We start from the raw sequence: 15,291 nt of genomic DNA on the forward strand, positions 1-15,291 counted from the left end.
TATCTCTTGGCTACTTGAGGTCGCACTTCTCCACCGCACTGTAACTCGAGAATGCCACCGTGGAGAGCGGCACCATTGTAATGCTGCTCACGAATTAACAAAACAACTCAACCTAAAAAAATCTCGTCTCGATTTTCATGAATGGCAGGCATGAATGGCATCAGAGATGCCGAGTGCAGCCGTACTTATCTTCATATTTACCTTTGGTATGTTTCCAGACAATTTTTTTTCGCTACAACAAAATGCTGCAAAGATTGAGTGTCGGTGAACTCCGCACCGACTCCCGCCTCTGAGATGCTTCGTGCGTCTGTCAATGAAATCATCAGAGGTAAAAAACTGCCGCACTCGGGCGGAGTACGACCGGATTCATTCAAGTTGGTCGACCTTCGAATGCGCCGTAAAACCAAGGTTCCTTGTACCGATGCATCAGGGCAAGCAATACGTCGATTTCCGCCTTGTGAAAAGTCATGGACATGGATGCATCGAAATATGGGGCACAACCACAGATGTCTAGACCAGCTCAGCACCCAACGGCGGTTGATTGTCCTTCCACCAGCGGGTTCATGTGGCGAGGACTACCAGGGGCATACGTCTCTTTGTGACGAAGACACGTCCCACCTATCTTTTCCTACACATGAAATACACCAAGAATCAGTCTTGAGCCACAAGACGTTGTGCCCCCTCAAAATAACGCTTTCGGTCTTAGTTTATGTTGCTCTTTCTAATATTACGATGCAACAGCCATTTTAGTGAACGATGTGAAAAACGCTGGCAACGCCATCTTTGGTGAAGAAAAGGTACTGAAATTCATGGTCCTATATTTTATTAAAGTTCATAGCGGATGAAAATAAAGTGAGCAAAACATTCTTTCAATTTTACGGATTTTAATATTTTCAAATGAGCAAGTTGTGTAAAAGAAGCACCACTGGTACAATCAGACCATTAGGAGAGGCTATAAACAGAACGAGTGCTAAACTGGAGTAAAATACATCTGTCACGATCGTCCGTTTGGCAATGGTGTTACCGGAAAAATGTCACCTCTACAAGTGTCGGAAACATGATACGTAATACAGAAATATGTTTTTCTTCGAGAAGATGGGATCTGCCATCTACATGCATCTGTCACCACTTCCTGATTTAGAGTTAGATACCTTTCGATAAGGTACAGGCTGTTTGGACTTGCCTCGACGAACGATGGGCACGTCTTGTACCGTCACAGTCGCCGGAAGAATTCGCGGTTTCTTTGCACCATTTGAATGATCTGAGATGACACGTTTCACGGCTCCTGTTGGGTGTAACCGGGCGGCGACTACAGCAGGTTTTCTCGGGACGGCCTTCTTTAGCCCTTGGCTGCGCTTTTTCGGGGTGTGTGTGACAGGTCGTCGTGAAACCTTTCTCTGTTTCGTCGCAAGAATCCTTTTCGTGGTCTTAGGCGTTTTTGAGACGGTCTTTTCATGTACGGGCGTCCCAGGTACTTTGGAGGCAGGCCTCGCCTTTACGGGAACCGTAGACGTGGAGACATGAATTGATTTTACGGGCGTCCTAGGGCGAGGCGTTTTGGAGACAGGCTTCTTCTTTACAGGCCCCTCTGGGCTAGGCGATTTGGAGATCAGTCTTGCCTTCACGGGCGTCTTTGGGCCAGGCGTTTTGGAGAGAGGCCTGGGCTTTACCGGTGTCACTAATGGTTTTAATTTTGTTTTGTCCTGGTTTTGTGATTTTCTTGACAAAGTCTGTGATGACTTTGTCCCAGAGGACGAAGGAACAATCTTGGGATGAAGTGCATTTTCTGTCTTCCGTTTTTCTGGTTTCGGACTACAACTATTAGTCGGCATTTTTCTCTTTCTCGCGGAAGTATTGGAAACCTTTCGGGACTGGGCAAGTTTGTTTAAAGCATCACCTCCTTTTGCAACCTTCCTTTTTAGGGATGAAGCACATAGTTTATTCGATTTCAATTTTTGTTTAAAAGGCCCGTTCGATTTCACAGTTTTTGAGGAAGTACCGATTTTTCCTTTCGGTTTGCCTGTTTTATGAGGTGACTTCATTACACGTTGCTGCTTGGCCGATCTTCCTGCAAAACTCGATGGTTCCATATTCCGTTTTGCCCCAGTCTTCGAGACCATCTGATGTTGTGACCGTCTCTCTTGTTCCCGGGGCGTCCCAACGGTGCTTTCAGAACTTGTAGATCCGCCATCTTTGCGTTTAATCAGAGAGGTTGCCTTGTATTTTTGAAGGCTGGTTTCATTTACCTGGCTTAAGGCAACTAAATCATGGGGTCCCCCAGCTTGATACTGATAGGACCCGTGAGGTCTTTGTTGGTCACCAAACACACCATCGGTTCTCTCTGTGGCGCCAATGACTAATGCGCTTGATCTACTTCGGGTTTCTTGACCCCCCGAACCAATTTCGGTACCCTGAGAACCACCCGATCGTGGTAGTCTGCGGATCATGAAACAGCTATCGTCACTGGCAGTCCAGATCTCTACAGGAGCAAGAGTCTTTGGTGGAGATAAGCACTGCCTCAATCTCTCAGTGAAGGGCGAATGGGGGCTGACAGTGGTGACAGGTTGCCTGTCGCTACCTGCGGAGGACCTTGCATCGGATTCCATGTCGGGGTTCCGGAGCGGTGTCATAGGTTGCGGTGGTGTAGTGATGGAGTTTACCTCCATATACTGAGAACCCGACATAGATTGGTGTCCTAACGATAGTTCGAACGAGGCCTCTGATTCAGACTGCCTTCTCTCTGAATTTTGAAGTTCAACTTGAGAAACAGTCTTGGCCGCAGGAAGTGTAACAATGGTAGTGTCTTGTGTCGTCTCCACATCGCTCCCAGTCCGAGTTGAAATGCAGTCTCTCTTTGGCGTTGGAACTGTTGCTTGAACAGTCACAATGATAGTGTCCTCTGATTGTGACTCTGTCTCAGCCAGTGTGATTGGAGTAGCTGCAACAGCTGCGGATGTCTCTGAGGTAGGATCTGTCCTCGTCTCTATCAGAGTCCTAGGGCGGGGGACACAATCCCTGTATTTAGATTTTCTCGGCTTAGACCTATTACGCTTAGCTTCGTGAAAATTCCTCACATGAACAACCAACAAAGAGCGACGGTCGTACTTCCTATTGCATATATCGCAGGCGTATGGAAGATTACCCGTGTGTAAACGCCTGTGGGCGTTCAGGTTACTCACACGAGAGAAACTAGCACCACAGTTTTCGAAATCGCATTTGAAGTCGCGCTTCTGGGTATGGGAGAGTTTGTGGACTTTTAACCCACTTGGGTAGGCGAATGCGGCGCCGCATTCGTCGCAGCGATTCGGAAGAGTGTGCGACTCCAAGACATGTTTCTTCAACTGAAACATCTTTACGAAACCATCATCACAATATTCGCATTGGAAAGGATTGTCGCCATTATGCTCTGCCAGGTGTGCCACCATTGCTTTCCGATTCTTGACATAATCGCCGCACACTTTGCACTTTTTCTCAGGGTTGTGCACACCTTTCATGTGTGTCTTCAGCTGCGATTTCTGAGTAAAGCGCATCGCACACTGTTTACATTTATGCGGACGTTCACCTTTGTGTAGCATTAAGTGCGTTGACATTGAGGACCGCCAGGACGTCTTAAAATCACAACTCTGGCACCTGTACGCCTTCTCCCGAGTGTGAAATCGCATGTGAGCATCGCGACTCTGGTAGTGCGCGAACCTACGATCGCAGACATCGCATTGAAATGGCTGCTCGCGAGTGTGGCAACGGATGTGTCCGTCCAGTGTAATCTTCTGCGCGAAAGTCTTTTTACAAGTCTTGCATTCAAATTTTCTGGCGGCGTGCTTTTCAGCATGCGCATCTAGAGCTTTTTGATTCGCAAAGACGCGGTCGCACTCCCAACAACAGTATCGCTTTGAGTCTAAATGCGTTGTCTCAACGTGAGTCTTTAAGAGTACTGCCTGCGGAAACGACTCCGGACAGAATTTACAGTTATACCGACGTCCCCATCCGTGATCCCCGAGTGAAGTTTGAGCATTTTCTTTGTTGGCTGTCCGCGACTTAGTCTCAGTTAACAGCCTCGTCACTTTTCTTTTCCCACCTGACTGTTCTTTAGACTTTTCCACGGGCTTTGCACAAACGTCAGAGCTGTGTTCCGAAGTCGATGCCATCGCACCCGTAGCAGTTTTGTCTCTGCCCTTATCGTTATTCGTCCTATTCTGTTTCGGCGACGTTTCAAACTGGAGCGTTTCTGATAACACGTGATCAGACCTCCGTGGGCTACGTTTAGCTTGTTGACTTTTTGGCGACTCCCGGATATTCTCGCTGCTAGACGATGGCACCTCTGGATCAGAGGTCACCATGGAAACTTCGGAGGCGGTTAGAACAATGTCAAGAGTTGCCGGGACGGAAGTGGTTTCCACAGCAACATCGGAAATAACACCAGTATCTGATGTGACGGATATGACGTCAGTAGCACCAGAAGTGTTTGTATCAAAAACATTTTCGTTAGCTAGTGGTGACTCCTGAACAACGCCAGTTTCAGAACATTTTCTTTCAGTTATTTTCTCGGCAGGCTCATGCACATCCTTTGCAATTGGTGTCAATTTACTCTTGTCCTCAGTCGTAGTTTCTGGTTGAGCTCTTGCATCTAATGCAACTGGATGACATTTCTTTTGATGTTTCTTTAGTCCAAGCTTTGACAAGTAAGTCACCTCGCACTCGCTACACTTGAACTTCTCCCGAACTTTTGCGTGGATCTTTTTATGTTTGAACAAAGTACTGTATTCAATGAAGGCCATGTCGCAAGAGTCACATTTAAAAGGATACACCCGTTGTCGAATCCGATGATGTGACAGCAGATTCTGCCGAGTTGTGAAGACTTTGCTGCAATGGTCGCATGGGTAGACCCTCCGCGGCCTCGGATCTCCTTTGGCGGAACTTGGCTGGGTAGCAGGCGCTGAGGAACCTCTACTCCCTGTAGGATTCGATGGCTGGGTCCTCTGGTCCAGAAATGACGGCTGTTGTATTCTCGAGATCGACAAGCGGCTGCTCCCCGCGCGTTGCAATTCCTCCTGTCCACGGGATGGACGTCTTGTCGGAGGTGTCGCAGGTACATCATTACTGTCTTTCTTTGGGGCGTACCTATTCGTCTTCATGGCAAGTATTGACCGCAAAAGACGTACCTGTGGTAGAAAAGACGAAGAGGGATTTCAGAGAGGATTGTATCCCTATTGTTTTGAGAGAGGGGCAATAGGTCCTCTGGGGAAGCAGAACACGACGTATAACGTCCGAAATCTGCCCGAAAAAACCCAATTTTATTTGAGACGTTTTGGGAACATTACCCATGGACTTTATCAAAAATTGACGTGGATAATCACGGACATGTTCCTGGGGCCCTAAGATTTTAGGCGTTTACTGTTCAGTCCCTACCCACAATTCATTAATTGGCAAGTTATACTCCGGGCGCAGTGGACCGGCATCCAATCGTCCTGGTCTCGAAGGAAGCCTTTGCCTCGCCAGTCAGGCTCAAAGCAGCTTGCTAGGGCTGCCTATACTCCTCTCAATCAGTGGCACCATGTGACAGATAGATACTTAATTGATATGGCAACTAATCAAATAGGATGACGAATGGACTCTTGGGAGTCCGGACAGGATCAGGATTGACCTGCCAAGGGAACGAGATCAATCGAGACAGCTAGGCCCATCGGTATAAACCATATAAGATACTGCATGTATCCTGGAATGTATGCCCTGGAATAATGAACTACAATGAAGATATATTGACTTTGTCATTATTTGATTCCGGATACAATAGGCAATGCCGACACGCCTGACATAAACCGCAACCTTAGTCCTAGGGATTACGCGATGTACACCTGACCGTGTCTTCGACTAGTACTACCTGGGACCGATTCCAGGACAGGACAGCCATTCAGTTGAACGACCGACAGACCACTGCAACTCAATACACTGCCTGTCCATGTCGGGTGGTATCACGATCAGGGTATGCAACACAAAGACCGGTCCCGAGACGGGCCAGCTGATATAGGGGGGGATCTCACTCTCAGTCCAAGGCGAATGGTGAACCTCGTCTTGATATCTAGGATCACGAAAGTAAAACCTCCTACCTCTTCGCCTTTTTGGTTACGGCTCCGAAACAAGCAACACTTTCAACAACAATATCGTGTTGATATTGTACACACACGATATAACAGAGAGTGACAACAGCACAGCGATGGAGGCACAATCTGGACCCGGGACCATTACTATACACTCGCCATTGTTATTCTAAGCGTCTGTCTATTCTTGGCACAATCAATGGCGCGCTAACCTAGATAGCGTTGATTTATTTAGCGCGGGAGTATTTGATTTCCCAAGATAACGCCCTGAGATAATAGGGATAGTGCTTGTACCATTTATGACACAGCTAAGGACAATTGGTGTTTTTACGATAATATGGTTGTGACGGATTATGACTGAGTTTACAGCATGATACTGCAGTTGTTTAAAGCTTTTAGCCGGTCGTAGACTCTCGGGGCAGCCCATTGCGTCATCCTTGGACCTGCACAAATCTTTGTACGATATGATCTCAGGTTCCATAAGCTAACTTGGATATACGACTACTTTAAACGTTATAAGTGCTAATTAGCCAAAAATTAATCAAAAGATTATCCGGACTGTATTGTTCCCACCTGGCATAAGGACACGCAAAGGTTGCATGCGGGATAGATATTGAACCTCTCCCTCGTTCTACACTCTCCCTAATTGGTCCAATTCCAAATGACCACCCCCCCCCCCCCGCCTCACCTCGCCCTTTTAAACCGCTTTACGGTGTTCTAACCATCCCCAATTCGCCTTGGCCTCAGTGCCGAAATTAGACGAACGAAATCAGCGCCTCTAGTGTCAAGATTTCGCAACAGCGACAGGCTACCGCGGTAATATGGATCCCGGTAGGCATGGAAAAAGATATATTAGAATTTGTGTTTAAGTTTATCTTGAACGACGTTACAACCAAGTTGTCAAGCATTTTGTTTCAAAATGGTGGTCAATGTTTACAGTTTTTGCAAATTTCACACTTTATAATGATTTTGAGAGATAACTTAAGGATTCACCGTGTATAGAAGATATTCACTTAAACAATGCATACTCAGACTACGTGTGTAAGTCTATTTAACTGCAGTGAACCTTGGTTGATCGGGTGCGGGTCATGGCCTTACTTGCTCGCTGCTGAGCCTGTAGTAGTGTTGCTTTTTAATTTCAGATTTTCTCCACATAATGTGATACTCATTTCATCCAGTGCAACTGTTTTCCCAAAAAATGCTGGGTGAAACATCATGTGGGCCGTTGTGCCAACACCCAGCCTGCTGGGCATCGATAAACCAACAACTGAAGGGAGTCAGACAGCGCCAAGTAGAGCTCAAGGATAACCTAACTGATAGCAGTGATGATGAAGACGGTAAGTATTTATTATCGGTAGGAGATTTTAAAAGATTTTAAAAGTAGTTAAAATGTTATGTTGTAATTCAAATGCTTTCATGAATCATGACCTTGCTGGTGATTGAGCTGTTGCTGGTGTCACTCTAGTCTAACCGTAGTCTCCTTTTTCAAAATGTTTTAATCAGGAGTCCTCAAAACTGAGTTATAAAATAACTTTGAAAAAAATTAATTTCAGAATTGCCTACTCAGAAAGTCTATAATATGCTTGATGACTATGGTAGTGACAAGCGAGATCGTTACCCTAGCAAGCATCAGGGGAGACCGAAGGAAAAACAAAAATCCGCTGAACCTATGCCATTTGGCATGTCTTTGTAAGTATAATATAAGTGTGAAGTCATTGTATGTAAATTGAAGCATGGTTGGTTGTTTTATTATCAATAATGAGTAGCTCCAAGCAGTGATCATATCTGGTGGTACTCATTGAAATGTGCTTGCCTTGATACTTGAGCGCTCTTTGCTGCAGTACCATAATGTTATCAGGAATACTATTTTTAACAAAAGATCAATTTATTCCTTGATTGCCAAATGCATAACATGGTTCCCTCGTGGTAATCTTTAGCTTCCATTTTGCAGACGGACTGGAACAACTGCTCCCTTTACTACCCCAGCTACTATGAGTGGTGGCCCAAGAAAATTTGTCACTCCACAAATCACCTCTAAGACTATAAAAACGATACCGCAGTTCAACAAGGTAGAAGTGCAGGAGTTGTTTGATTTAGATGACCTTCAGAAGGATTGGCATGAGACTTTCTATGCCAGTAAATGTTTAGTTTGGGTGCCTGGAAAGAAAAAGACACCAAGGCCACCTGAGACTGAAAGGTAACTATGATTTGAATGTAGCAGTAGAGTACTAGTACTGTTAGCCAACCTGATGACCCAGAAATTCTGACAGTGCTTGATTTAACCAAAGGCCAGAAAGTGGCAGATATCCCCTTGCCTTGCCTTAACACCAGCAGAGTAATGACACTGTCAGGTGCCTTGGTCCTCTAGCATCTCAACTACTTGTCTAGTACTTGTTAAAAGCATCAAGGGGTAGGAAGAGTCTCTCAGATACCATCTATTTTACCTTTACACTGCAGAATGACAATCAGTAAGCTGAGCCAAGGCCCGGTGCCACTGCCAACGAAAGACATGACTGAGTCCATGGTTCCTGTAGAGCTGGAGAGACAGAGGGAATCAGAACAGTCTGTAAGTATCAGTGTTGACCAGAGTTGCATGCGTGTTATGTACACATTTCTTCATAGAAGTTTGTGACAATTAAGATGGAATAGACATGGGGCTGTGTATTAGGTGTATTAGATGTGTTGATTTTGATTTTGTTTGCAAGTATAAATTGGGAATGCTTGAAAAAATAGAATACTACTATGCATGATGAGTTAACAATTTAGTTAACACTAATTTGTATGAATATTATTATTATAGTATGACATGTATGAGCGCTTGTTTTTTCATCAATTGCATGTTGATGATATTTTTTTCCCAATAACAGACACCTTCATGCCACATTCACCAACAGAAACCCACACAAAGTATTCAAATATTTTTTCACAATTTACTATTCAATGTTTCATTCAGTTTGCTCAGAAACTTTGCCATATTTCCACTGAATCATTTCATTTGAAAAACTCCTTTACAAACATATTTATATATTCCTTCTATTTTTCTCTCTCACTCTCAGCTTGTGCCCATCTTGTGGCCATCAGTACAGGTATTATAGTGTAATGGTCTCAACTCTTGCTATAGTCACGGGCCATCTGTTAGAGTATGAGCACAGAATGTTACTCATGCAAAAGTAGACCACCCAGATTCCTTGATGGTCATGTTTTGGCAATTTTACTCTTGGGTGTTATGAACCGAATTTCAATCGGTTGGCAACACAGTCCCTTTGCTGCACCTGTTCCAATAAATACATGTACATTCATTCAAATTCAGGCCATTTTGTCCAAAAGACGTGCCTCAGTTGTTGAGCTCATGTGGTATACTTTAGTGATGGCCCGTACTGCTGCTTATAATTTCACCTTGCTGTTGATAACGTTATCCTTATTCAAGTTTAGCATTGTAGTTTATTGCTTCTGTACATGTAACTGTATGATAAATTGCCTTAAAAGAGTCTTCGCTTTTACTGATTTGGTGCGATGGGTCACATATATTATACTACAATCTGTATTAGTATCGCAAAGAATTAGCTGTTTATAGACACTATCTTGCAATACAAGGTACATTATGTATATGCACTGTATAGTAGTAGCTCATTTATTATAGGTTAAAGTGCCTTTAACAGCAAATTGTGGAACAAATGGGAAATTCTCTATCTTTAATGTTTCTCGTATACTATCGACATAGAACCCACTCATCCCCCAACCTATGAATTACTAATACAAGTTCAATCTAATCAAGGATTGATTATACCAGAACCTTTCACTTCGTCATCATTGCACCATGCTTGATATTCCAAAAGACCTTGGCATCCATTTCATGATGTGGGACAAGTATTGCAGACTGTAGATCCACTTTCCATGTAGAAACCCTGTTTCTATACATTTAAGTGTTTGGATGATTGAAATATACAAAAAAATAACTGTACAAGTTTAAGCATTTGTAAAAATAACATCATCTCCTTTGATCTTCAGCGGAGACATCATCGAAGGTCCATGTCACCAAGGAGACCAAGGTCGATGCAAACCAGGTACTGTAGATCAACATGCTTATCCTTTGAATTGATATAAATAACATAACCTTCAATGATTTTGGAGGGATATCACTTCTATTTCATGTTCGTTTCTCAGCTAGTTTCTTCCTTAGTGTTCACTCTGCACTTGGTGATGTCATTCTCCAGGGAGTATTCCTCCTCCGAGGCGGGATGAGTGTTTTTTAGGAGCCACTATAGTTGAGGCACCAATTGGGATTATTGGCCTAGGAACTTCGTCTTCGACCAAAGTTAGTTTCTAATTCACTTCAATTTTTCCAGGTTTATCAATCTGCTTGACCTACCCAGGGACATACTCCGAGCTGTCTTAGATAATTTGGAGCAAAGGTATGCATAATTCAGAAGTAAGAACACCACAACATTTTTACAAGAAATGTTCAATTGTCTTTGTACCGGTAATTGGTTGAAATGCCCACAATAGAAAAGCTCTATTCTTTTAGAGTGAACTTAAATGACTTATCCGGCATCAGCTCTTTCAATAGCCACAGTCCTCAGTATACCCCCATCACTACCATGAAACTACCCCAACCTCAGGAAAACATTCCCCTATCCTCCCTGATAATTTTTTTTTCAGTGATGACCTCACCAGAGACGAAATCCAGAATGCTCTACTCCAAGTTGTTCCTGAGTTTTCTCGTCATGAGACGGCGCTGACGTTGACCAGTAGCTCCATCTTACAGCAACAAAAAGTCAAACTCGTTGAAAGTCGAAATCGTAATGTACGACAGCCAGAGTTGCACCAGACAAAGCCTGCGTTCCAGTTGGATGAGCCTCCTCCACCGTAAGCGATCAGTTTGACATCATGTTGACTTTCCTTCAAAGCAATCACCTATTCTGGCCTCTTTCAGTAATTTGAATGCGATTTTCTCCTCCGTAATTTTCAAATCCTCCTCTGATGTTAGTCTTGAGGCAATCCATCACTTATATGTACATGTAATATCAATGTCTCTTGCAGGCTACCAAATGATTATTATGATGCAGAATCTGTGATATCTTCCAATAGAGAGATCCGCTCCCTGTCAGATTATCCTCCTGGTCACGGCAAAAAGAAACCGCTACCATCTCTTAGAGGTAAGTCGAGCAGCTATAGCTGTCCCTTTTCTTGGCAATGATAGACATGAAAATAGGTCAGTAGGTATAGGACAATAAAGGACAGTTATAAACTCAATATCAAGCATCATTCACTTTCAGCGATCTATCTTTAATATCGAATTTTCATTAATTTCTTTTCATTGTTTGCCTGAAGAGATAATATTGATTTATTCTTCCCAGCTCCCTCACCGAAGAGTAAGAACAAAATGACGTCAATATCGCTAGGTCTTCCAGAAATCCCAACCGGCTACAAATTCACCAAACCATTTACGTATTATAAGGGTAGCGAGTTAGACTTCTCTCTTGGTAAGTTACTAGGGAGTAAAAATTACCTTTCAAGGTCTGTGGCCAGGAAATTTTTTCAAGTGTTAACGATTGGCCTAGGATTTATCTGTGTAAAACAAATGGTACTCGTAGATAGTGTTGGTTAAGAATGAGCTTTCCACTGAATTGTCATCCAATGGTACTGAAAATCACAGAAAATTGTGCGTAAGTGCCAAATGAACAGCCCCTCATAGTTTCAATGTGTTTTCAGCTCCAGTCACCAGTGTCGCACCATCAGAGAGGGAATCGATCACAAGGGAATCTGATGTTGATTCTACGCTCCATGTTACCATTCCTACCGTTGCATCAGAAAGAGATGAGCTGGAGTACACGTACCAACGAGGAACAGCTGTAAGTATCGCTATGATCAAATGTATCATTAGTTTCTAAATTTTAGGCAACTGAAAAAGACTTGTGTCAAAGCATAAAAAGTACCGGCGCTTGGTGCTGGAAATTTTGCTCCAACTTTCTCAAAATGTCCTAATTTGTTAATTCCAGGGTGAAGTGCTACATCATGTGTCTCCAGCCGATTCAACCAATGTTCCCAAGACACCTGCAGCCACCCCAGTCTCGCGTAGCAAGGCCAGTGGGGGGCAAGGACTCGGGTCACAGTCCTCTCGAGGTGTTGTACAACTCCCTGTTCACGCACCTCCAGCGAGCCCGGTCTCGATGGACACTACTAGTAAGTCCAGTGTAGCTTATCCCGAGTATCAAGGATATGTCGCCATGGTTGCCTCTGTTGGTGCCCAGGTCCTCCAGTATGCCCATTTTATGACAGGTTTCCTTTGTGACCTGGTTACCTCAAAGCACTAAGACTGTCCTGTTGTATCTTAAGTTGATTTCATAAGACAGTTCGCTTGACTTAATTTCTTCTTAAAACTGTTTCATTGTTGTACCCATGGTTCTCATCTCATTGCCTTGTTAAGGTTACCAGGTAAAAAACTGCACAAAATTTCGTGTTGTGGTATCAAACTTCTCTGTTTTTTTGCAGATCTTGGTCCAGTTCGAGAAATATCCTTCGACGTATTGCCAGAGACAGAAAAGGCGAGACAGATTGCCGAGCTTCAGAACAGTCACAATCAGTTAAAATCACGAGGTGGTCGCAGTGTCCATTTTGCCCCTGGAATAGCATCTCCATCATCTGTTCCTACTGGTGCAAACTCGCAGTCCAATACTCCCATAACTAATCATGCAGCCAGTCAGACACCGGTGACACCAACTGGCACGTCTGCTACTAGCATGGCTGTCACTGGTGCTCAGATCAGCCGTACGATTGATCCATCACCAGGTACGAGAGGCCCAGTGTTGGTCATTAGGGACAAGGACAGCTCAATCACATCCAGTCCTGAACTATGGCCTGTTGTGAACGAGGACGATTACATGCTTTCACCTGAGCCAATCCCACGAGCTGCTGATAGTGAAAAATCTATACTGAACGAGACACCGGATTCTAGAATAGCTAACTTGGACGAGAGGTCCGTCAAAGCTTTGACAACACCAGCTGCACGGTCTGAAGGTTCTGCTGGAATGCGTCCAGACATGTTAAAGCTGTTGCCTGATTCTGACTTCTCTCCTGCTCCTCCACCACCTTCACCAGAAATGAGACAAAGTGCGTTGGCAGAGTCGGAAGAGCTGGAGTCCCCAGATAAGCTAGAACGGAGGTCGGCGAAGGAGTTGTCCATGTTGCCAGTATTAGAGGAAGAGCACACGGATGGGTCGAATACAGATAGAACCGACGTAACAGCTGGCCAGCCAGAAACAGTGGAGTTAGCTGGGTTTAAGATGATTGCTCCAGTTCTAGAAGAAGCGACAGAATACGAAAATATGGCAAACAATGCTATCTCCAGCCTCATGATAAAACTTGGTGATAATTTCCCGACCTCAGAACAAATGATGGCAGACATGATGCGTAGGAATTCCGAGGCTTTGGTCGCTAATGTCCTGGAGGAGGAAAATCAGGAGATGACGGAGGATGGTGGGGACCACAATGGGTTTAAGAAAGATTTGCAGGAAGAGTTAGGGAACATAGATGAGAGGTTGGAAGATCTGAATGGAAAGGATGATGATGGGGAGGGTAGTCAGGGGAAGGGTAGTGAGGGCAGTCAAGGGAAAAGGAGTGGGTTCGGCCAGTGGAACTGGGTCCAGTGATCAACGATTTGGTATGTGTTGTAAAGTGTAAATAATGAAACTTATGCTTATGCATGTATAATAAAGCGAGAGAACAAACAATGATTTCTACGTTTTTACGTGTGTAAATAAATACTTGATTTTATAGATTTGTAAATGAAACACAAGTCCATTTACACTTGAGAGAATATATTGTTGAGAGTATTGTGTATATTCGTGAATACATGTCCATTGACAAGAGTGTGCACTTTTTGTAATAGACCAACTTTTAAGCACATAGATGTTGGTTTAATTGCTCATGTCTTGCCATAAGATATTCTCGTATGGTATTTTCATAACATGCTTTTTGAGCCATATTGCATGTATTTCAGCTGAGCGCCAGGCCCTTGGGCCTCTTGTTGTGCCGATGATCATTAGAGTTTACTAGTATTGGACCATACAACCTCTGTATTGACTGAAACAGCGTTATTTGTTTCTGGTATTAAGGACACCCCAGTTACTGAACAATCCTGTCCTAATGGAATGGAGAGGTGTCCGGATTATAGAGGTTAAACCATCAATCTATAATCTATAATCTATTTTATAGTCTCTTCTATAGTAATGGTTTCTTGAGTCGACTGATCTATAGAACTAAGAGCTGTGATAAAGTTTCGTTTGATCACTTTAATTTGGTTTTTTTATGCAACCACCACTCAAATAATGCTTGCCAAATTTGTTGTTGATAGTATGTTGAACTATAAAGAGATAGCTTAAATAATATAGAAATGGTGATCGTTCCCCTGTCATAATGTTCTACTGCAGACAAATCCGTCCTCTTTTGTGCCGTTAAACTTGTGCTGGCATTCAGAGAATGGCACAATAGACAAAGTATCTTTAAATAAATGATTTTACATGAACTTTGCAGTTTTTTGCTTTTTTGCAAACTTTAGAAGGACTTGTTGAAATATCCTGGTGCCTTCTCATATCCTCGTGGTTACCGCTGCTAGCATGACCGAATGCCTTGGACTTCCCCGGGCGCATACTCGTACGTTGCCCGTCCTCTGCGTCCGGAGTGTAGCATGAGAGAGGTTGTTGCAACCAATTAGGTGACCTCGCCCGATCAAGTGACCCAACCGGATTCGGATAAGTGACCCAAAATCCACCGATTGAGGAAGCTTGTGACATACGGGAGGCTATGCAATAGTTCAGTCACTATCCTATTGCGCGATATTGATTTTGTAAATATTTCTGCTTGTGATAAAAAAACTTATCAATCTAAAACACCAAGTTAATCAATCATGTAGGAACTATCATTTTATCTCGCATTTAATCATAAATCAGGCCATTTAATGATATCCAGGTCAACTAAGGTTGTTTTATGTAGAAAAACTCGTGTAAATAGAAAAACGGTGTTTACATTGTAGCTCTCATTAAAGGCCCAACTGAGAGAGATAAATATCACCAGACTAAACATTTTGGTGACCATGCATTCGATTTCTGTCATCCGTTATGTCAGAAGAGAAGCCTACCTCATACCTATACGTATCTCTTTTTGGTCGGAGAACCAGGCCCTTAGTTATGAACTGAGG

General features: G+C 43.6%; 2 protein-coding genes across 4 annotated transcripts; one reads left to right on the top strand and one right to left on the bottom strand.

The window, feature by feature from the left end:
• Nucleotides 1-882: 882 nt before the first annotated feature.
• LOC135501616 (uncharacterized) lies at nucleotides 883-6,247 on the bottom strand. Its single transcript, XM_064793819.1, has 2 exons — nucleotides 6,105-6,247; nucleotides 883-5,159 (listed from the first exon to the last, which is right to left on the bottom strand). The coding sequence occupies exon 2, from the start codon at nucleotides 5,130-5,132 to the stop codon at nucleotides 1,110-1,112; it is 4,023 nt and encodes a 1,340-aa protein (XP_064649889.1). The 5' UTR covers nucleotides 5,133-5,159; nucleotides 6,105-6,247; the 3' UTR covers nucleotides 883-1,109.
• A 773-nt stretch (nucleotides 6,248-7,020) lies between these two features.
• LOC135501609 (ubinuclein-2-like) lies at nucleotides 7,021-14,600 on the top strand. 3 transcript variants are annotated; one of them, XM_064793808.1, is made up of 14 exons: nucleotides 7,021-7,136; nucleotides 7,219-7,432; nucleotides 7,649-7,784; nucleotides 8,047-8,292; nucleotides 8,553-8,661; nucleotides 9,152-9,181; nucleotides 10,104-10,159; nucleotides 10,442-10,507; nucleotides 10,755-10,961; nucleotides 11,136-11,251; nucleotides 11,453-11,578; nucleotides 11,808-11,947; nucleotides 12,095-12,278; nucleotides 12,588-14,600. In XM_064793808.1, the coding sequence occupies exons 2-14, from the start codon at nucleotides 7,294-7,296 to the stop codon at nucleotides 13,742-13,744; spliced, it is 2,712 nt and encodes a 903-aa protein (XP_064649878.1). In that variant the 5' UTR covers nucleotides 7,021-7,136; nucleotides 7,219-7,293; the 3' UTR covers nucleotides 13,745-14,600. The 3 variants fall into 3 exon arrangements, with proteins under 3 accessions (XP_064649878.1, XP_064649877.1, XP_064649879.1); XM_064793807.1 differs by having other exon boundaries at nucleotides 7,238-7,432; XM_064793809.1 differs by lacking the exon at nucleotides 9,152-9,181 and having other exon boundaries at nucleotides 7,238-7,432.
• Nucleotides 14,601-15,291: the final 691 nt, after the last annotated feature.

This window comes from Lineus longissimus, chromosome 17 (genome assembly GCF_910592395.1).
Source record: "Lineus longissimus chromosome 17, tnLinLong1.2, whole genome shotgun sequence".
Taxonomy (NCBI): Eukaryota; Metazoa; Nemertea; class Pilidiophora; order Heteronemertea; family Lineidae; genus Lineus; species Lineus longissimus.

What these genes read in the sequence shown, in the direction of transcription:
- LOC135501616 (XM_064793819.1), bottom strand. Translation starts at nt 5,132, where the DNA reads ATGAAGACGAATAGGTACGCCCCAAAGAAAGACAGTAATGATGTACCT.
- LOC135501609 (XM_064793808.1), top strand. Translation starts at nt 7,294, where the DNA reads ATGCTGGGTGAAACATCATGTGGGCCGTTGTGCCAACACCCAGCCTGC. An exon ending in TTGGATGAGCCTCCTCCACC is followed by an intron (nt 10,962 to 11,135) that starts GTAAGCGATCAG and finishes TGTCTCTTGCAG; the next exon opens with GCTACCAAATGATTATTATG. An exon ending in ACCGCTACCATCTCTTAGAG is followed by an intron (nt 11,252 to 11,452) that starts GTAAGTCGAGCA and finishes TATTCTTCCCAG; the next exon opens with CTCCCTCACCGAAGAGTAAG.